General features: G+C 42.0%; 1 protein-coding gene across 3 annotated transcripts; it reads right to left on the reverse strand.

The window, feature by feature from the left end:
* Window positions 1-1712: 1712 nt before the first annotated feature.
* Window positions 1713-21889, reverse strand: LOC124128294. 3 transcript variants are annotated; one of them, XM_046491677.2, is made up of 10 exons: window positions 21722-21889; window positions 14634-14708; window positions 13862-14124; window positions 11633-11698; window positions 11164-11217; window positions 8719-8778; window positions 6813-6881; window positions 5340-5635; window positions 4335-4439; window positions 1713-3457 (listed from the first exon to the last, which is right to left on the reverse strand). In XM_046491677.2, the coding sequence occupies exons 3-10, from the start codon at window positions 13935-13937 to the stop codon at window positions 2939-2941; spliced, it is 1245 nt and encodes a 414-aa protein (XP_046347633.2). In that variant the 5' UTR covers window positions 13938-14124; window positions 14634-14708; window positions 21722-21889; the 3' UTR covers window positions 1713-2938. The 3 variants fall into 3 exon arrangements, with proteins under 3 accessions (XP_046347633.2, XP_046347635.2, XP_046347636.2); XM_046491679.2 differs by having other exon boundaries at window positions 21633-21889; XM_046491680.2 differs by lacking the exon at window positions 21722-21889 and adding an exon at window positions 15424-15568.
* Window positions 21890-22564: the final 675 nt, after the last annotated feature.

Raw genomic sequence — 22564 nt, forward strand, 5'->3', positions numbered from 1 at the left:
CACGGTGTCAGTGTAACAAGCAGATGCGGATTCATGTTTCAAACTGATGATGAATATCTAAAGTCACGTCAGGCTCTCGTCGCAGTCTCGTTCTCTTCACGTCAGGACCGCCACGGTGGTCTAGTAGAGCGTCCGCCCGGAGAGCGGAGATCCGGGGTTCGATGCCTGGCCGCGTCATACCAAAAGATGTTAAAAGATGGTACTTGTTATCCTGTCTGGCGCTCGGCATTAAGGGGCTAAAACAAGAACTGGTCGGCTCGGAGTCAGTATACTGTCTCTGAGTGGGATATTCATGTTAAACTGCGGTATGGTATCTCGGTGTGCTAGCACTATAAATCGGCATCAGTCCGCACTAGTACAAGCAGCCACACACACACACGTACATGCACGTCACTACATACGTGCAATAATCTTTGACGCGACGTTAAACCCCATTTTACCTCACCTCACGTCTTCACGTCAGCAGGCGCAACGCCATATATATGTACATGTAGGACCATTAAGCAAAGACTGTTAGTTTGGTGTCAGACACTCTCAATAACGGTGATGATCATGACTCCAGTAACGGCAGGGCAACAATAGCACGTTAGCTGTCCCTCGTCATTGTTCATCAGTGGATTATTTCCGAATGGAATGGGGGAGCCACTCGATGACCAATATCAGCTAAAAAATGGACGACGTTTACAGTTAGTTAGTTAGTTAGTTGAGGTCTTCAGCAACCCATGCTTGCCTCAAAAGGCGACTATGCTTGTCGTAAGAGGCGACTAACGGGATCGGGTGGTCAGGCTCGCTGACTTGGTTGATGCATGTCATCGATCCCAATTGCGTGGATCGATGCTCATGATGTCAATCACTGGATTGTCTGGTCCAGGCTTGATTATTTACAGACCGCCGTCATATAGCTGGAATATTGCTGAGTGCGGCGTTAAACGAACCAACGAACAAACGAACGAACGAACAAATTTTATTATGATAAACGTGTACATGTATGCTATATGTTGCGTCTCTATGGAATGATGGGTTAATTTCATTTACTTCATCAACAGTTACTTTTCTATTAAAAATGTAGTAAAACCGCGCATGTAATATTAATGTTATTTCCCTCCATTTTTCAATGATGATTTATTTGTGTGAATAAGTTATATATGCAATGACAATGGTAAAAGGGCAAACTATCTATCCGTGGTAAACATTTACATTTTTCTCAGCATCCCCTCTGATACCTTGAAGCTGAAGATATGTGCGTTTCGTAAACGTACCTGGGATTTAAATTCCCTTTTGACCTTTTTTACGCTTTCGCCATCTTGGATCGCGTCCAAGATTATTGCACTTATATAGCAATGTGCATGCACGTGTGTGTGAGTCTGCTTGCGCTTAGTCCGGACTAATGCCGAGTTTATAGTGCTAGCCCACTGACATACATTGCCGCAGTTTAACATTAATACCCTACTCAGACACAGTACACAGACTCCGAGCCGACCAGTCCTTGTTTTAGCCCCTTAATGCCGAGCGCCAGACAGGGTAAGAACAAGTACTATATTTTGGTATGACGCGGCCGGGAATCGAATCCCTGACATTTCGCTCTCCGGGCGGATGCTCCACCACTAGACCGCGGAGGCGGCCCGGTACATATATAGGTCTCCTTTGACCATTAATCATTATACTGGATCACAAAGGGTCCTCAGCTCCTCGTAAGGAGGATAATTTGCAAGTTTACAGATGCATATTTTTATTATAAAAAACCCACCAACAGTGGTACATAGGCAATTATGTGCAATGTTAAAATATATACGTACACAGTCGAGGTGACACTTATTATCTAATGTTTAGTTTGGTTCAATAATTGTAAAGCAAACTGACAGTTGTTTTTTCAGATAATTCAGATTAGGACATTAAATATTTCTTTAGAGCGGGTATATTCGATAATTCGTGATATTTATTTGGTATATTCAGTTATTGATGTCTTTGGTATCAAATAGCATATGCATACACTCACTCACATCCCAAAACATCAAAACGTAACTAAGCACATATTTGTAGAAGCAACATAAATTAATGTACTATTTTCTAAACAGGAACTATTTGAACAATCAAACTGTCTGTTTGGATAAAACTATAGCTCTAAGCATCAGATTTCCTTATCATTTTAACATTCTAAACAGCAAAGTTGATCAAATAAGAACTTAATGTAATAAAACAACTGTATCAATTAAAAGCATATAATCATGATTAGCATTCGCGATTTAATTGCTTTAAATTATGTCATAGCCTCTGCTTCAAGGCTGAACTGACTGACGTGTCCATGGATGTATAGCAATTCAAGTCTTTTATGGGGACATTTGTTTGTATTATTATATCATCCAGGCATTATGATTTAAACCATCTGTTGCCCAAAGAACTGTCCAAACTCTCTCATACCGACATGTCTACCACGTGTCCCCCAAACACTGCCATTTTGACAACACGCATGCTTCCAAACTCTCTCATACTCTCATGTCTGCCACGTGTCCCCCAAACACTGCCAGTTTGACACACACATGCTTCCAAACTCTCTCAAACTCTCATGTCTGCCACGTGTCCCCCAAACACTGCCATTTTGACAGCACACATGCTTTGAAGGTTTTGAGCAATAACATACTTTAAGGGGTCCATTCAGTTATCTCATAACCACTAGTTCTTTTGAGTGAGTAAAATTATTTCAGTTATATCACGGCGTGTCAGCTTAATGTGGGAGGAATGCCCGAAGTGTTGCAGGTCTCAGACGTTTACCACTTCGGTGAAACCCACGAGCACGGGTATGGTGCTGACAAACCTAGAAACATAACCGGGGCGAACCGGGATTTAAACCCATAATCCTAGGTTCCTGGCGTGCCCAAGGACGCCACTCTGCACAGCGAATCGCGCCCTAGACGACTGGGCCACCCGTGCCCTAGTTTTGTCAAGAATATCCGGCTTGGTCCAAGACTTCAAAATAATTACTAACATCGTTTTTTCTAACGTCCGTATGTTTTCTGGAGGAAACAAACGTGTCTTCATAACCCCTGAACAACTTGGCGAGAATAATGTTGATAGCCGATTGCTCAAATCTGTGACATTTGCCGTAGTGACGCACCCTGGCGTCACATCCTAAACTCCATAATGGGAAATTGGTTGGACACATACAGCTTCCATCCATCGCACAGGCCGCCCATGGTTTCACAATAGCCTCGCGTACAAACATCTCATTTTTGAAGAGAAGTAAACCGGTTTGTTTTTCTGTCACATGGGCAAAGTTGCATGCATCCTCGTCGAAGTAATCAAACATTGTCTGATAGGTATGTTGTGCGACGGAATGGGCTCCATACAGAGTCATCACTCCTTTTGTCTCTAATTCTTGGAGCATTTCCTGTATCACAGACTTTTGGAATCGGATTGACGAATCGACCCAAATCAGTATATCACTTGTTGGGAGGTTAGCCTGAAATATAATTGAAGCAACACGTGAGTTAATGTTGAATAACGCCTTAGTCAGCAATATATTAACCAATCGCGACGGCCTGTAAAGGGCTGCCTATATGATATTCTCGGAGGGGCCTGGAATGTTTAGAAAAAAAAGATAATTTGTTCCGGAAAATACTGGAAATGAATATTGTTCACTTGATGACCTGAAAGAAATGTGTTGGTGATGTTGTAAAGAAATTGTTTGGCTTCTTTAAAATGAAACAATTAGATGTCTTGAATTGAGCAGTGTGATCAACACATAACATTTTCGGTCCTTAAATACTCGAGTCTAGGTGAGGTGAAATGGGGTTAAACGTCGCGTTCAAGATAATTGCACTTATATAGTAACGTGCAATCACGTGTATGTGGTTGCTGGTACTAGTCCCAACTTACACAGGGTTTATAGTGCAAACCAAGATACTATGTCGCAATTTACATGAATAACCCATTCCAGTCCTTGTTTTATCCTCTTAATACTGGGGGCGGTCGGGTAGCCTAGTGGTTAAAGCGTTCGCTCGTCACGCCGAAGACCCGGGTTCGATTCCCGACGTGGGTACAAGGTGTGAAGCCCATTTCTGGTGTCCCCCGCCGTGATATTGCTGGAATATTGCTATAAGCGGCGTGAAACCATACTCACTCACTCTTGATACCGAACGTCATTGGAATGACGCAACCGGGCTCGAACCACCGACCTTACGCTCTCCGGGCAGACGCTATATCCATTAGACCAAAGAGGCGGTCTAGTCGCCTCTAGCGACCAACCTCCGAGTTCCAGAGACATAACCAGGTTGGCCAACAGTCTCAAATATTGGGTCGTTAACTGACAAATCGCAAGGACAGAGTGTCATAGTCACCTGCACCAAAAACGCCTTCCACGTATAACAGAGAAGATTCTGCAGTCGCCATGGCAATAGATGGAAGGGAAAGGTCCGAACCTCGCACTTACAATGGGCCACAAACTGAAAAATAAAAAAAACACACAAAAAAACCGCATGTCAATATTTTTTAAGAAAAGACATTTATCACAGAAGTGTGGGCTACCCACAGCGTTTCCAATTGAAGGGTCGAAACTCGGTGTTCAGCGTGACAAGCATTTAAGCTGACGCTTTAACCATAAGGCGAAGCCACAGCCTCTGGTGTCCATAGTAAACGAAGGGAGTAATGCTTTGTTTTGTTTGTTTGTTGTTTAACGCCGCACTCAGCAATATTCCAGCTACATGACGGCGGTCGATAAATAATCGAGTCTGGACCAGACAAGCCAGTGATTGACATTATGAGCATCGATCCATGCAATTGGGATACGATGACATGCATCAAACAAGTCGCGAGCCTGACCACCCGATCCCGTTAGTCGGCTCTTACGACAAGCCTATTCTATCCCGGATCTTCAGTAAGTAATGCAAGAATATAGTAGTATAAGTTTGTGTTCTTTATTTGTTTATTTGTTGACAACGCACACAGCAATATTCCAGCTATATGACGGTCTGTAAATAATTGAGTGTGGACCAGACAATCCAGTGACTGACATCAAGGGCATCGATCTAAATAATTGGAATACGATGACATATGTAAACTAAATTTTAACGACTAGTAGTAGTTGTAGGTGTTATATAGTGGGGTGGGGTAGCATAGTGGTAAAAGCGTGTGCTCGTCACGCCGAAAACACGGGTTCGATTGCCTACATGAGTACAATGTGTGTAGCCTATTTCTGGTGTTCCCCGCTGTGATATTGCTGAAATATTGCCAAACGCAACGCACAACCACTCATTTTCTGTCAATGTGAGAATTGAGGACTGAGAAAATTCCTTCCTGGAATTCCCACAGGGAGTTACTGTAATGGAGTACTCAAGAAAACAAACCTCTCTTCTCTCATTGTCACTCAGACCAAGGTCATAGAAGACGAATGTGTAGTTGTTGACATAAGGAAACACATGGTTGTGCAAGTTCTCCACCAGACCTTGATTCTCGCTGAAGTGATCGGACGAAGCAGCGGAGAGGAACAGTACTCGTTTACCAGTCTTCCGGGCACCGAACAGATCAAAAAGCAGGGCGAACACCTCAGGGTCGGTGTTCCTCATGGAGAACAGAAGGCCATGAAGGTTCTGTTCCGGAGTTGCAACTGGGGAAGAACACTTCCGATCCACGCATTCTCTGTCTGTGTGAAGAAAGACGTGATTTTGTACGCCTGAGACTCGTTTCCAAGTGATAGGGTTATTTTATAACGGTGGTTTAAATAAATTACTGTGAAACCTCGTTAATTCCGCCTGTATTATTTCTAAAGAAATCGTCCGGTTAATCAGATTTTCTTATTATCAAATCCTGGTTCAGTAAAGGTCCCTGCAATCGTTGTTGTTGGTTGTTTAACGCCGCACTCAGCAATATTCCAGCTGTATGACGCCAGTCTGTAAACAGGACCAGACAAGGCAATCCGGTGATTCACATCATGATCATCGATGCACACAATTGGGATACGATGACATTCATCAACAAAGACAGCAGGCCTGACCACCCGATCCCGTTAGACACCTCTTACGACAACCATAGACGCCTTTTACGGCAAGCATGAGTTGCTGAGGACCTATTCTGACCCAGATCTTCTCGGGTTAGGTCCCTTCAATCACGTATTGCCCGGAAAGGAGGAGTTTCCAGATTAACAAGGTCCGGACTCAAGAGATTCCAGTGTGATAGAAAGTATACTATTGATCTAACTTTTAATTATCCTATCGTAAACGGTTAGCAAACTATGGACATAAAGAGTGCTGTGGATCTGAACTCATTTCACAATAAATCAATCATGACCGAAAAGAAATTTGGTTCCAATGGTCCTCGGTGGTCTTTATTGCAAATACACGTTGTCCTGTGTACTGCACACATGTCACAAATCAGGCGAGTAGGTGGATGGGTACCCGGTAGAATGAGATGGTAATGTGACCGTAAACCGCCTCATTCGGCAGCTTGGGTTGTATGATCCCCAGGGGGTAATAAAAGGATCGAGCCACTCCATCATGTCGCTTAAGACACTGTGGTTGTGCCAAAGCTTGGCATCCACTGACAATGTGTTGGACAGTATCATTAAATTCATTGCATAATCGACATTTCATATTTACATTTTGATGCAAAACCACACATTGACGGTTTCGAGTGGGAAGTGACTGGTCTTGAGAAGCGAACAGAAGGCCTTCTGTTTCACTTTTCAGGACAGCCGACTTCATCCAAACGAAGGACTCTGCAGGGTTGCCGATCTTCTCAACACACTGCACTATATCGATTCAGTGGTCGTTCAGATAGCCACTCCCAGAAAAAATTGTATTATTGTTGTTGTTGTTACATACCTGCAACTTTCTCCTTGCTGCAGGGTTGGAAGTTTTTGTTCGCTTTCCAGTAACCAGCGGATCGGACTTCTGACAACATCAACAATGTGTGATCATTTCTTAGTCCATTTGTCAATGGGGTCAGTTATTTATGAATAGCTTACCCAATATACCTGAGCATACGTGACTACGAGTTCCTAAGAGCTTTTCCAAACGCGTTATACGTTAGCGACTGTACTGGACGTGATGCACAAAACGTAGCTGAAACCATCTCCCCGAGGCAAGTGAGTTAACAGACTTTAAAAGTCCAGTTTCCACCCTTGCCGTACTAGGTTGGTATTATGGAGTTACATTTTGGCTTGACAAACGAGTCTATGCATAGTCCAATCAAAATCGCGCACCGAAATTGAAATCCGGTTCGTAAAGTGTCATGCAGATTTCAGTCGACTGCAGGATTTGCAAAGCATGTGCACCGCTAACTCGTTGTCAACAGATATTTTCTAAATCTTTTCATGCTTTTAATCAAGGTGCTCGCGTGATTTGATGCACTTCGCGATGTAAGACGATCACAATATAGATCTTGATTATCACTCAGATCGTCTTGACTGGGAATCACCGTTTTCTTTGAAGCAAATGCAAGTGATACGAAAGGTTGAATCTGATTTGTCAATAGGAGAGGCATAGAAAGGTCATAACTCGTAATAGTCACAGGTGTCGCTACGATCGAGCCCAGGAATTCCAGCCTAGTTCGGCAAGGGTGAAAACTGGACTTTTAAAGTCAGTTACCTCTCTTGCCTCGGGAATCATACGCTATCTATCACAATGAGGTTGTTTATCTCAAGCAAAAAAATTTTTGGAAAGCGCATTTTGCAGGTTTTGTCATTGCTGTAAAGAATAGTTCTTATCGGCGGAATGGCTTGTTTTCACTTTATAAGTATCAACATACGTTTATATATTTTTTATATATAATATTTTTTATACAGTTTCCTGTGTACCTTAAATTAAAACCCTCAACATGTTCAATATAATTTAACAAAATAAATTTTGTACATGAATGTCCAGTGATAGTGAAAACATTAACGTGTGAAACAAAATATAACTGTCAGTGAGAGAGTAAATATTGCTTAAAGCCACAGCATTATTGCAGCTATTCGCGGTGACACCATCAGTCATAGAAATTATCACAGGCCAGTGGTTTTCTCCACGAGGCAATATTATACCAGCTAGCATATTCATCAAAACAAAATTCTCAAAGACCAATTTGCAGCATTCGGCTAAAATAAGATTGTCCGATGTTTTTACACGACACCATAGTCGCTACTTTAGGCCATACAAATTTAATTATTCCCTGGCTTGTCAGCTTGAAATGGGACGAAACCAACCACTTAATGACTGTATAGGTAATTGGCCAAGCGTCGCAATCTCGCGTTCTCGCGTTTTTTTAAAAATATTTACATATAACTGTATAGGCAATTGACACGAAAACACGAGAACGCGAGATCCCGACTTTGGTCAAGTGTTGCAATCTCGCGTTCTCGCGTTTTTTGAAAATATTTACATATAACTGTATAGGCAATTGACACGAAAACACGAGAACGCGAGATCTCGACATTGGTCATGTGTTGCAATTTCGCCTTCTCGCGTTTTTTTCAATGGTGACATATGACGGTTTGAGTGGAACAGCGCTAGCCAATCAGAATTCGCGTAGGAATTGTGATATTATAATAAACATTTTCCCGCAATAAATTCTGAAAATGTCGAATCGTGTACATGTATTGTTACTTGCACACCGGATATGTTAACGTTGGTTTGTTTGTTGGTTTGCTGTTTAACGCCGCATTCAGCAATATTCCAGCTATATGACGGCGGTCTGTAAATAATCGAGTCTGGACCAGACAATCCAGTGATTAATATCATGAACATTTACCTGCTATTTTTCTCTTATATTCCTCCAAGAGATCGTGAAAAGGAACCTGTTCGAGATGAACTGAAACAAAGGATATTGTAAAGAATGTGTGTCTGGGTCAGTGATTACATTGGTATTCTTTCAAATTGCACTTGTCAAAACCCCAGCAATATCACGGCGGGGGAGTGAAAGAGTGTTGATTAACGCTGTATTTGTCAATATTCCAGCAATATCACGGTGAGTGGGTGAATGTGAGTGTGGATTATTGCTGTATTTGTCAATATTCCAGCAATATCACGGCGGGGGAGTGAAAGAGTGTAGATTAATGCTATATTTCTCAATATGCCAGCAACATCACGGCGGGTGAGTGAATGAGTGTGGATTATTGCTGTATTTGTCAATATTCCAGCAATATCACGGCGGATGAGTGAATGTGAGTGTGGATTACTGCTGTATTTTTCAATATCCCAGCAATATCACGGCGGGTGAGTGAATGAGTGAGTGTGGATTAATGCTGTATTTGTCAATATTCCAGCAATATCACGGCGGGTGAGTGAATGAGTGAGTGTGGATTAACGCTGTATTTGTCAATATCCCAGCAATATCACGGTGGATGAGTGAATGTGAGTGTGGATTATTGCTGTATTTTTCAATATTCCAGCAATATCACGGTGGGTGAGTGAATGACTGAGTGTGGATTAATGCTGTATTTGTCAATATCCCAGCAATATCACGGCGGATGGGTGAATGAGTGAGTGTGGATTAACACTGTATTTGTCAATATTCCAGCAATATCACGGCGGATGGGTGAATGAGTGAGTGTGGATTAACGCTGTATTTGTCAATATCCCAGCAATATCACGGCGGGTGAGTGAATGAGTGAGTGTGGATTAACACTGTATTTGTATATTCCAGCAATATCACGGCGGATGAGTGAATGAGTGTGGATTAATGCTGTATTTGCCAATATGCCAGCAATATCACGGCGGGGGAGTGAGTATCTTTGTTTTTGCATTAAACAATTTCACTGTGATAGGGGACGCCAAGAACAGGTTTCCCACAATTCCCTGTTGGACTGACTGTTTGTTGTTTAACGCCGCACTAGGATACGATGACATGCATCAACCAAGTGAGCGAGCCTGACCAGCCGATCTCCTGTAGAAGCCAGTATGGGATGATAAATAACGCCACCATATCGAAATAGAAGTAGCACAGCCAAAACAATATGTTATAGTGAGTGAGTATGGTTTTACGCCGCTTTTAGCAATATTCCAGCAATATCACGGCGGGGGACACCTGAAATGGGCTTCACACATTGTACCCATGTCGGGAATCGAACCCGGGTCTTCGGCGTGACGAGCGAACGCTTTAACCACTAGGCTACCCGACCGCCCTTCAATATGTTATAGAAAAGGATAATGCAACCAACGATAAGAAAGATTTAAATAGAAAGACAAAGGAGCAATTGTAGAAGAAGGTGGTGTATAAAAGGCGAACACAAAATAATAAACAAACGAATGATGACCGATACCGCTAAACAAAGATCTGAGGAAATCCCATTACGGGTCACGTCAGAACGACCTTTCGCGAATTTTGACCGACCAATGAAACGACTACCAATAAGTCAACATCAGCCAATTAGAAAGCAGCTTATTTTAGCTTCACGGCACTCGTTTCAACCTGGTAACGTCCATTACAAACTACGCTTGAAAAATATGTTGACACAGTGCTCGATTACAATTTTGAAAACTGAACAAACGAACAATCCGGAATGACTAACATACGGAAGAGATTGTATAGTAGTGCTTCCCACGTGCTGTGCAACGCCTCCTCCGTTCAAATGTTTATCCCACGGAAGCGAGAGATAGACGATACTTTGACGGAATCGACGGGCCGACGTACGGAATACCCTGTATTAACGTTTTCGAGGTTGCATGATTAGAAAACACATTCCGACTGTCGCTATTATGATCTGGTAAGCGGCGCTTTGATTGGTCGGATGGAAGGTCGTCCTGACGTGACCCGTAATGGGGTGTCCTCAGATCTTGGTTTAGCGATAGCGAGAACTAAGACCTTATTTTAATGAGATTGTAAAGGAGTTGTTTATGCCGCCATCAGCAATATTCAATCTAATCTAAACCAGATATAAAGGTAGCTTCAATACTCTGATTTAGGCGAACGATTGGCAGGCCGTGATATAGCTAGCAGCGAGATAGTGAATTGAGTTTTAACGCAGCTTTGAACAGTATTCCATTTCAGTATTCCAGTTTAATGTGGGATCAGAGTGAAACGTACTTCTAACCCACAATCATAGGATTCTGGCATGCATAAGGGACGCAACTATGCATAGCGAATAAAGTCGTCTTAGACGACTGGGCTAGCCCTGCCTCCGATATAGCTAGGATCTGATTTTCCTGGGTCGTTTATCAACGCATGCATAAATGCTCATTGGTACACGTGAATTACCTGTTTCGGTACTGAGTTGACGAAGGTGTGTGAAATCCAGTGGAGCCGATGCGTCTGAAATGTGTAAACATGTAAAAACCAATCAGTAAATAATTGATGAACACATCAGTGGTAGAGCGTCCGCCCGGAGAGCGGAAGATCCGGGTTTCGATCCCCGACCGCGTCATACCAAAAGACGTTAAAAGATGGTACTTGTTGTTACCCTGTCTAGCGCTCTGCATTAAGGGGCTAAAACAAGGACTGGTCGGCTCGGAGTCAGTATACTGTGTCTGAGTGTGGTATCCATGTTAAACTGCGGCATGGTATCTCAGTGAGCTAGCGCTATAAATCGGCATCAGTCCGGACTAGTACAAGCAGCCACACAAACACACACACGTACATGCACGTCGCTATATAAGTGCAATAATCTTGGACGCGACGTTAAACCCCGTTTCACCTCACCACCACACGCACAATATAAAACACTCACATGAATAGATGACTATGGTCAAGATGCAGCTCAAACAGAGGACGGCCAGGCATGCCTTAAATTTTGCTGAAATTAATAAAAACAAAATATTTTATTCGCGGTTATGCGAATGGTATATCGCCTCTATCCTATTCGAAATTCTACCGAGGCCTCATTATCATATTTAGATTTTAACGTTCAATGTGGTTTGAAACTGAAATCAAAATGACGTTATTTTCACAAATGTGTCTATAAATAAACAGAATAAATTGATGAAATTGATTACATATCTTACTGAACCACATCCATTATCATAATATATCAGATCGAATGCAAAACCTGGTCGAAAACCCTAAAAATGTTAAGTTGCCATCAGTAGAAGGGAGGTAACTCGAGAAGTCTTATTCCTCAAGTATCGTCACCATGAAATGCGAGCTGCAGGCTCATTCGTCACCACTCGCCCCTTTCCGTAACCTGCAAGAAGACTCGTCCCCCTATCGATGAATGTTATGTGCGAAAATACGACAAACTAGTCAGAATGCGCGTATGATTTCAAGTTCTTCGTCAAAGAATCCCTCAGAAATATTTTTTTTGATTTTACTCATGTCTTGCATCTAAAAATATACCCAACACTCAGTTAAATGTGTTCAATCATACTGTATAAGTCCCGATGTGCTGTAACTTGCATCTGAAATATATATAATATATGTGGAAATATATGTGAACCATTACGCAAAGAGTTGACAATTGTTTGAGGTATGCCCGTTTGCGCTAAGACGGAATCCGCTCACAAAAATGGCCACGAGAGGGGCACGAGTCGCTATTCGGCTTGTCCCGGAATAACACGAGTTGGTTACGAATGCTGCAGGTTTTGCGGTTATAGTTAATGATTCATCATTGACGTTAAGGGCGTGTCATCTTCTCCACATGTTCATTCATTTGGAAAGGTGATGTTAATGGCGTTTCCTTGGCAACAACCCACATCCCGGGAAAGTTTGAAGATTTACATGTACATCTTTGCGTCATTCGTGACCAACTCGTGTTATTCCGGGACAAGCCGAATAGCGACTCGTGCCTCTCTCGTGGCCATTTTTGTGAGCGGATTCCGTCTTAGCGCAAACGGGCATACCTCAAACAATTGTCAACTCTTTGCGTAATGGTTCACATATATTTCCACATATATTATATATATTTCAGATGCAAGTTACAGCACATCGGGAATTATACAGTATGATTGAACACATTTAACTGTGTCTTGGGTATATTTTTAGATGCAAAACGTATGTAAAATCAAAAAATTATTTCTGGGGGATTCTTTGACGAAGAACTTGAAATCATACGCGCATTCTGATTGGTTTTTCGTATTTTCGCACATAACATTCATCAATAGGGGGACGAGTCTTCTTGCAGGTTACGGAAAGGGGCGAGTGGTGACGAATTCTGTGTGTCGGAAGGACTTATGGTATCTCCTCACTGATGCCGCCACACGTAAATCGCTTTAGTGTCGTGGGCTAAAAGCTTCAATTTGATTGGATGGTCAAAGCACTCACTAATATTCCAGCTGTATGACGACGGTCTGTAAATAACCGAGTCTTGACCAGACAATCCAGTGATTGACATGAGCATCGGTCTACGCAATTGGGATACGGTGACATGCATCAACGAAGTAAGCGAGCCGGGCCACCCGATCCCGTAAGTCGCCTCCTGATCTCAGTGAGATTGCAGTTTATAATCTGGTCAATGTGGTGACACGACCCAAATTGTTTGAGAGATTACAGACTCGGAGATTGAGGTCTATGTGAGATATTAGACTACATGTATTTATTTAGTGCGTAGGAGTTTTCAAACAGTTGGCTATAACTCACTGTCCACGCCAGTTGCTACCCGTTTTGAGCAGATTGCTTTTTCTCATTGTTGCGAGACAACTAATTGTGTTTCGAGGCGAGTTATTCAGTATTACAGTTACATCTTGGCCGGGGTGGTGCACATCTCTCTCTCTCTCTCTCTCTCTCTCTCTCTCTCTCTCTCTCTCTCTTCTCTCTCTCTCTCTCTCTCTCTCTCTCTCCCTCTCTCCCTCCCTCCCTCCCTCTCCCTCCCTCTCCCTCCCTCCCTCTCTCTCTCTCCCTCCCTCTCCCTCCCTCTCTCTCTCTCTCTCTCTCTCTCTCTGCCATATAGCTGGAATATTGCTGAGCGCCGTGTCAACAACAGACAAACAATAAAACGGAAGTGAACGTCCAATATGCAGCTTACCTCTCATCTTTCTGCCCAGCGAGATCACACAGTCGCCAGCCCTGCGAGGCACTGTTGACAATATGTGGCATGCCATGACTTCCCTTGTCCCAAGTGACACACAAAAACACCCAATGATTACTCCCTAGCCAACAGATGCATGCCGGGAAACACGTCGGGCGACTCTTCCTCTCTCGCTTGCAACCACGTCGCATCTCACATGATTAAAAATCCATTATTTGTGCCATTTCTAGTGGCACAGATACTAGACTGTCACACAGACCCTGAAACAAATATTTCCAATATATCCCATGCCGGTCAAAAAATAAAATAATTGTCAAGCCTACAGCAGTTTCTGAAGAAATGAAGAGACTCTGGACTCCTTTTTTATTATATTTTATTAAGATAATTCAACAAAAAAAATTTTTTCTGTAAAATATGTTCGTTTCAGAGACTTGATGTAAGTCTACCACCATACCACAATATTGTCTCCAAAATAACAGTTATGAAAGCTTTATAACATTTTAGGTATGTGATGACGTACATGAGCTGCATGTGCATAGCAAGTGGTATAAACATGACCTGGATTACAGAAGCAACACATTTCAATGAGGAAAATAAGATAATTCGGCTTCTGTAGGTGAGGTAACGTATCTCTGTTGACCGGCTGTATCCATGTTATAATACCAACTACATTTAACGAATTATTAAAATTGGGATGATTTGCGAAATTCGCAGGCTCTTTTTAAGAGCACTTCACACTTCATTTAAGCTGAGCACGTAAGAGTATTACCTTATCGCGTGGTTGTGAATTCGCCACCGGATTAGGGAGCATCCATTTGGTTCTCTGAGGTTGGTGGGACATTTTCTAAAAAAATAATCAAGCCGTTTTATTGAAAATAAAACCACACGTGTCTCGCATTGTAGGTAAAATAATGTCCTCAACTTGCAGACTATATTTATGTGTCCAACAAACACAGTTCGTTATTTTTATTTATGTAAACAAAACGAGCACCTGTTTATTTTGGGAACATAATTAAACTCCTAAATGCTGATCCTAAACCAAAATCCCAAAGAAAACTCCCCTCCCTACCCCCTAAGAAGAGTGAGTGAGTGAGTGAGTGAGTGAGTGAGTATGGTTTTACGCCGCTTTTAGCAATATATTCCAGCAATATTACGGCGGGGGACACCAGAAATGGACTTCACACATTGTACCCATGTCGGGAATCTAACCCGGGTCATCGGCGTGACGAGCCAACGTTTTAACCACTAGGCTACCCGACCGCCCCCTACTCCCTAAAAAGAGCAACATTTTTTTAATGGTTGCTCCTTTAAACTACAATCGTGGATCAGACTCTGACGACACAATGTAAGTGACCTGTGGTCCAGCTACCCCGCAGTTGATTTTGTCTCGTCTATCAACGGCCAAAGTCCTTTCTGGGGCCAGTGACTGAGTGATCATGAGTAGTCTGGTGATCAAACTGTTCACTCGCCACATTAAAAACCCGGTTCCGGAAATGAGTATAATATATGCAGCAACGTTTTGGTGAAATATGCTGAAATATTGTTAAATGATACAAAACCTCACGTCCAAGCAGCTCCCGATTAATTAATGTCAGGACACATTGGTATTAACGCGTTGTCAATGTACACATTGATTTCGTTGTGGTTGGACCACATGCCCAATTGCAGCCACTTGATCCGATGGATTTTGATGCATGTATTGCACGAGCGGCACGCGCGGCTAAAGCGGGTGTTTCCGACTTCAGTAGTCCAGCACCATGATCGTGGAATATATTTATTTTATGAAAAAATAAAATCTAGAAATGCATACAAAAGCAAGTATAGCCAGCTCAAGCTAGCTCTGTTCCACATCAGCATAGGGAATTTTTATTTTATTTTTAGAGTCAAGACGGATATTGTGTTATATAAGATTTCAGAGACTAAATGTTAGTCCGACTTCAGCGACGGGCGGGGCGTTCATGTTGTTGTTAGCTTTAGGGGGCAGTTCAAAAGTCCAACGTCGGATTTAATCTTAATTTAAGCAGCTCTCACACTTTTTGCCCATTCGTCCCCACTCGTCCCTTTCCGTAACCTGCAAGAAGACTCGTCCCCCTATTGATGAATGTTATGTGCGAAAATACAACAAACCAATCAGAATACGCGTATGATTTCAAGTTCTTCGTCAAAGAATCCCTCAGAAATAATTTTTGATTTTACATATGTCTTGCATCTAAATATATACCCAAGACACAGTTAAATGTGTCCAATCATACTGTATAATTCCGCATGTCCCGATGTGCTTTAAATTGCATCTGAAATATATATAATACATGGGAAAATAAATGTGACACATTACGCAACGAGTTGACAATTGTTTTAGGTATGCCCGTTTGCGCAAAGACGGAACCCGGTCGCAAAAATGGCCACGAGAGGGGCACGAGTCGCTATTCGGCTTGTCCCGGAATAACACGAGTTGGTCACGAATGACTTTTTGCCGAGGGGATTGCCGAGCTCTCCCGAGTCTAACTCGGTTCGGACTCGGAAAGAGACTACATATAAACGATTATTATACGAGTACGCTACGAGTGTGTTACGAGCCCCATAGGAGGTGAGGTGAGGTGAAATTTGGTTTAACGTCGCGTCCAAGATTATTGCACTTCTATAGCGACACGTGTGTGTGTGTGTGTGTGTGTGTGGGGGGGGGGGGGGGGGGGGGGCTGCTTGTACTAGTCCGGACTGATGCCGATTTATAGTGCTAGCTCACTGAGATACCATGCCGCAGTTTAACTTGAATATCCCACTCAGACACAGTATACTGACTCCGAGCCGACCAGTCCTTGTTTTAGCCCCTTAATGCCGAGCGCCAGACAGGGTAACAACAAGTACCATCTTTTAACGTATTTTGGTATGACGCGGTCGGGGATCGAATTGTACCGAGATAGGCGTTAACCACTCACAACTGTACCAACAGTGTTCATATACTTATCAATACTGAAACGATCATGTTTTTTAACACTGAAAACGTTAACATATTTTCAACTCAAAAGACACATTTTTCAACATTTAAACGAACATATTTCTTAACACTAATCACTTACGTGACTTTTTTCTCAAAACTAACCCTTACAAATATTCCACTTCTCACCAACGTGTAGACATATTTCTCAACACCGAAAACTAAATGCATTTTTTAAAACTAAATATTTTCTCTGACCTCTACAACTATCACAGCTCCGTGTACACATATGACAACACAAAAACCTTCAAACCATTATTTTCCCCAACAATACTCACCCATATGTAGCCTCATCCTAAAATTGTTCCAGTCATGGTAGAGTTAATCCTCGTGGTTATTATCCCCTCGACAATACCTCTGATATCCAATCACAAACGCCAAAGATTCCAGTCATATCACGGCGTGTCAGCTTAATGTGGGAGGAAAGCCCGAAGTGATGCAGGTCTTAGACGTTTACCACTTTGGTGAAACCCACGAGCACGGGTATGGTGCTGACAAACCTAGAAACATAATCGGGGCGAACCGGGATTCGAACCCACAATCACAGGTTTCTGGCGTGCCCAAGGGACGCAACTCTGCACAGCGAATTGCGGCGCCTTAGACGACTGGGCCACCCGTGCCACCTTTTAGCGCCTTGAACAATAGGCTAACCTCGCCACTTTACGAATCCGCAAAATCATAGATTTGACTTTGAATGCAGCCTTAGAACTCGCTGCCTCTACACAAAGATCTGAGGACATCTCATAACCGGTCACGTCATTGTATAAATGTAATAACCATACGGAGATCCAATTTTGTTAGTGGCATCACAAGTCGCACTCAACATCGCCGTCAGAAATGACGTTGCCAAACCAATTATCTTTCTTTTTCACATAATCATTTGCACCCTTTTTCCTTAACTCACTGTAGATATTTGCACCAAAATAAGGTTAAAGCGTCATCAAATTATTACTTTATAAGTCAGGTGAGCTACAAAGCGTTGTGGCTTTATGTTTGCAAAAGGTACTTATTTTGTGTACTATTTTAAGTAATGAGTACAATATCATAAACGGATTTGCAGCGTTCGTACACGCTTAACTTGTCCACAGTGATAACACGACGTCAACAAAACAATCGATAACTTTTCGTGGTCTACTGTGTAGCAATCGTCATTGTTGGAGTCTATGTGCATAGCTGGTACACGCCGTACACGACCAAATTTGAGGATTATTCTTGACAAATAAAACCCAATAGGGCTATTAAAAAACGTAAAATGTATGGATCTAGGATCTGTAGGTTTACAAATTAATAAATTATTTCAGAGCGGACTATTTCAAAGTCTAACAGTTGGTAGATGGTATCATATAGACAGTAGTATAATCATGGCTTTTGTTGATGCAGAATATGGAATGATATTGTAGAATGTTGAGGGATATGGGATAGTATTGCAGTATGTTGGACAATACGGAATTATATTGCAGTATATTGGAGAATATGGAATGATATTGTAGAATGTTGAGGGATATGGGATAGTATTGCAGTATGTTGGACAATACGGAATTATATTGCAGTATATTGGAGAATATGGAATGATATTGTAGAATGTTGAGGGATATGGGATAGTATTGCAGTATGTTGGACAATACGGAATTATATTGCAGTATATTGGAGAATATGGAATGATATTGTAGAATGTTGAGGGATATGGGATAGTATTGCAGTATGTTGGACAATACGGAATTATATTGCAGTATATTGGAGAATATGGAATGATATTGTAGAATGTTGAGGGATATGGGATAGTATTGCAGTATGTTGGACAATACGGAATTATATTGCAGTATATTGGAGAATATGGAATGATATTGTAGAATGTTGGATAATATGGAATAGTATTGTAGTATTTTAGTTTTCTATGGTTGATAACACAGAACGACTTGCCATCTATATCATGCGTTTTTCTTCATTTGTTACATTCTTTGTAGAGGGTCGAGGTTGCATTGGCGCCCACTCGCTTAAGTAGCTGCAAATCGCTATACAGAGATTCCATTGGAATCCCTGATTCGTACCGATTATAACAATACTTTTACTCGTGGACTTCAACAAAGTGGTAAACCCTTGTCATTTAGTGTTTTCATCCGACATTATGTTGACACTGTCAACGCGCATGTTGACGGGGAATTGACTCTTGGGGGCAAAATCGACATCACTGTCCCGGAACGTTTTATGCACAACATGTAAACAATAAACAACAAATACACAATGAGCGGAATACCAATGACGTTCCTCTGGACATTGGACATATGGGTGTGATGAACCGATACACGTGATTATAACTGAATTACTGTTCAAAGAGTACTTTACTAATTCATATTTTTTTCATATCGCTGCATGTAACTTTTACTATAAAACGTCAACGCCAGAGAATAACCAGTCTCGATTATCGCCGAAATAGATTCCATTGGGCGTAAAAGGCAAATGGGGTGAAAATCATATTTATGGATGACTGATAAGCAGTGTTCATACCAGGTTTTTGGCAAAAAGACAAGTTATATACAGTTCTATGTAGTAATGGTGATCTTGGGTCAAGCAGATCAAGAAATATTAGTGTTATCGGTACACAGTTTGTGTATACGGCACACACCAATGCTATCAAGCACATGACATATTTATAACAGAAAGTCAATAGAAATGAGGGGCGGTCGGGTAGCCTAGTGGTTAAAGCGTTCGCTCGTCACGCCGAAGACCCGGGTTCTAATCCCGACATGGGTACAATGTGTGAAGCCCATTTCTGGTGTCCCCCGCCGTGATATTGTTGGAATATTGCTAAAAGCGGCGTAAAGCCAAACCCACTCACTCACTCAATAGAAATGAGTTTATTTAGTAATATGATATACATGAATCAAGTTTTTATAAAATGATACAGTTACTATTTTAGAGAAAACTTTATCCAAACGGTTAAGGCCTACAGTTTCAAGGTTATGTCCGAATGGAAACTTAGAGGTTAACCTTGAAATGGTTTCGCTCAGGTCTAACTTTTGTAATCAGTCTATGACCATAGCAAGTAAACTTTGATGACCCAATATGTAGATTGGGTAATCAAAGTTTACTTACGACGATGTGATACAGGGGCGACTGAGCTCAGTTCAAACACCCTGGTGCCATCTGGAAGTAATTAGTGGCTGACCCCTCACTGACAACACTTGACCTGTGCGCTGGGCAGCACACATTATCTTCGGCTATCCTTGGCACTTTCCGACTCTCTTCCGATTGCATTACAAAATGGCCGCACCGGATGTAAACAAGCCATGGCTCCGTCGTCTGCTTCATGTATACCTTAACACTGTTTGGCCGACTATACATTAATATCATCCTATCCTATATGTTTGTAAAGTAATAGTAACACATACTAGGATATATATATATATATATATATATATATATATATATATATATATATATATATATATATATATATATGCCTGATATAAAAATTATCAGGCAATTCGATATTAGTGTAAATTCTAAACTTTGGCTATTTACTGCAAATGGTTATTTCGTTCTCTTGGCGTCTGGCGTTACGCAATCTCAACCAAGCGTTTTACCAAGCGCAGCCAAACGCTTCTGATAGAGAGAAAATAGCTCTACTGTGACGTGCAATGTAATGTGACACTATGAAGTGGTAGGTTGGTACATATATTCTATCAATCTAAACTCATTCCCTGATACACATGTGGTGTTTTAGTGTGTTTTGCTTGGCTGGGTCAATCCTGTTAAAAAACGTATTTCTGATTATAGGGTGTTGAGTGTTTTCAACATATAAAAAGCTGGTTTGCCGTAATCCCGCACACAACATCGATCGATTGCTAGGTTGACGAGATGTATTGCAGTTCCCCCCTGAATGATGGTGCGAGTGGCGAGGAATGCGGCAACGCATCCACTGTCCACTGCCTCGATAAACGTCACGTTGTGGACGGGACGTGATAAGAATGCAATGGAGAAAAACATAGTGTACGTGGCCTTACTGCAAACTAGGGTTTACTGAGCAAACAATTTGTGTGTGTGTGTGTGGGGGGGGGGGGGGGGGGGGGGCAGACAGACAGTCAGTGTTAAGAATGACTCGTGTGATTGAAGACAAACAAATAAGCCCTGGGTATCAGCTGTAAAGGTGTTTCAGCATGTGTATGGTGTGCGCGTGTGTGTGTTTATTGTGTGCGTGTGTGTAGTGTGTATGGTGTGTGTGCGAGCGTGCGTACGTGTGTGCGTGTATTGTGATATGCGCTTGATATAAACACTTCAGAATCAATAATACATAAATGATGATTTTCAATCACTGTTTTGTGTTCTACGCGTTATTAACTCAATTTTCATGCATTACATACGAAAGGTACAATGACAGGTTTGCTGAGCAATGAAACACTTGTTAACCTGCCACCTGTCACCTGTCACATGTGTGCTGTTTGTCCTTCTGGCCGCCATTTTATGTTTCCATCTGAGGTTTCATTTTATGAGTTGTATTTCGGATATTTCCCTCAGTAATCCTTCAATATCAATAGCTAACTCCGGTCGAATCAAGTCTACACTCCTTGCTTGAAATGTGGTAACCGCGGTTGAGGCAGGTCACTCATATCTTAACAATCGAAAACACGTGATGAAAACACAGCCGAGTTACACAGTCTACGCGCGGCTTTAAAGATGGAGAGATTTTACAAACGCTTTAAATACACATGATAAATAGAGCGCTCATTTCAATCACATGCTCCTGATGCAAACCAATAACATCGGTATGTATACCTGCTGTGCTGATCCAAGCCCGAGCTGCAGGAATAGAACAAAGAAAGGCGGCCGCCATCTTAATTTGTTCGTCAAAATCGTGTTCTTACCATTTTAAGAATACTTGAAACACCAAGCTATCATTCGACTCTGAACCACTCGCGGAAGCCTCCGACATTGATCTGCGTTATTCCTGTCTTCTTTATACGTCAGCAGACATCTCAAAGCGATCGGATGCGGAAGGATCGCAATTCCCTTCTGCTCGCGGATTGGCTGACATTGTGAACAACACGAGCTAGTGCGCGGATGAGAGGGAAATTCAAGATCGGGAATTCAAAATCGGGAATTGAAGATCGGGAAATTCAGATGCATGATCAACGCTTTTAACGATTCACTTTTGTTTGCATGTCGGAGAAAACATTTATTTCCCGATAACCATGGTCTCTTTTTGGAGAGGTTCTCACAAGTTATTTTGTAAGCATAAAATATATGGACATAGGTTCTAACGCCGTTACAGGGTGTGTTTGTTTGTTGAAGTACAGAGTATGGATGAGAAGCATATATGCAAGTATGAGATAGAGTTTATACTCCACTGTAACAACACCCCAATGTATTCAACTGTATAAACTAATATGTATATACTTCTCATCCATACTGGGGGCATGCCAGAAACCTATTTTTGTGGGTTCCAATCCCGATTCGCCCCGATTATGTTTCTAGGTTTGTCAGCACCATACCCGTACTCGTGGGTTTCACCGAAGTGGTAAACGTCTAAGACCTGCATCACTTCGGGCTTTCCTCCTTCATTAAGCTGACACGCCGCGATATAACTGGAATACTGTTGAAAGCGGCGTTAAACCCAACTCACTACCCACTATCCTTACTTACTCGGCACAGTATACTGACTCCGAGCCGACCAGTCCTTGCTTTAGCCCCTTAATGCCGAGCGCCAG

The sequence above is a fragment of the Haliotis rufescens genome, unplaced genomic scaffold, assembly GCF_023055435.1.
Source record: "Haliotis rufescens isolate VD_foot unplaced genomic scaffold, xgHalRufe1.0.p SCAF_10, whole genome shotgun sequence".
NCBI lineage: Eukaryota > Metazoa > Mollusca > Gastropoda > Lepetellida > Haliotidae > Haliotis > Haliotis rufescens.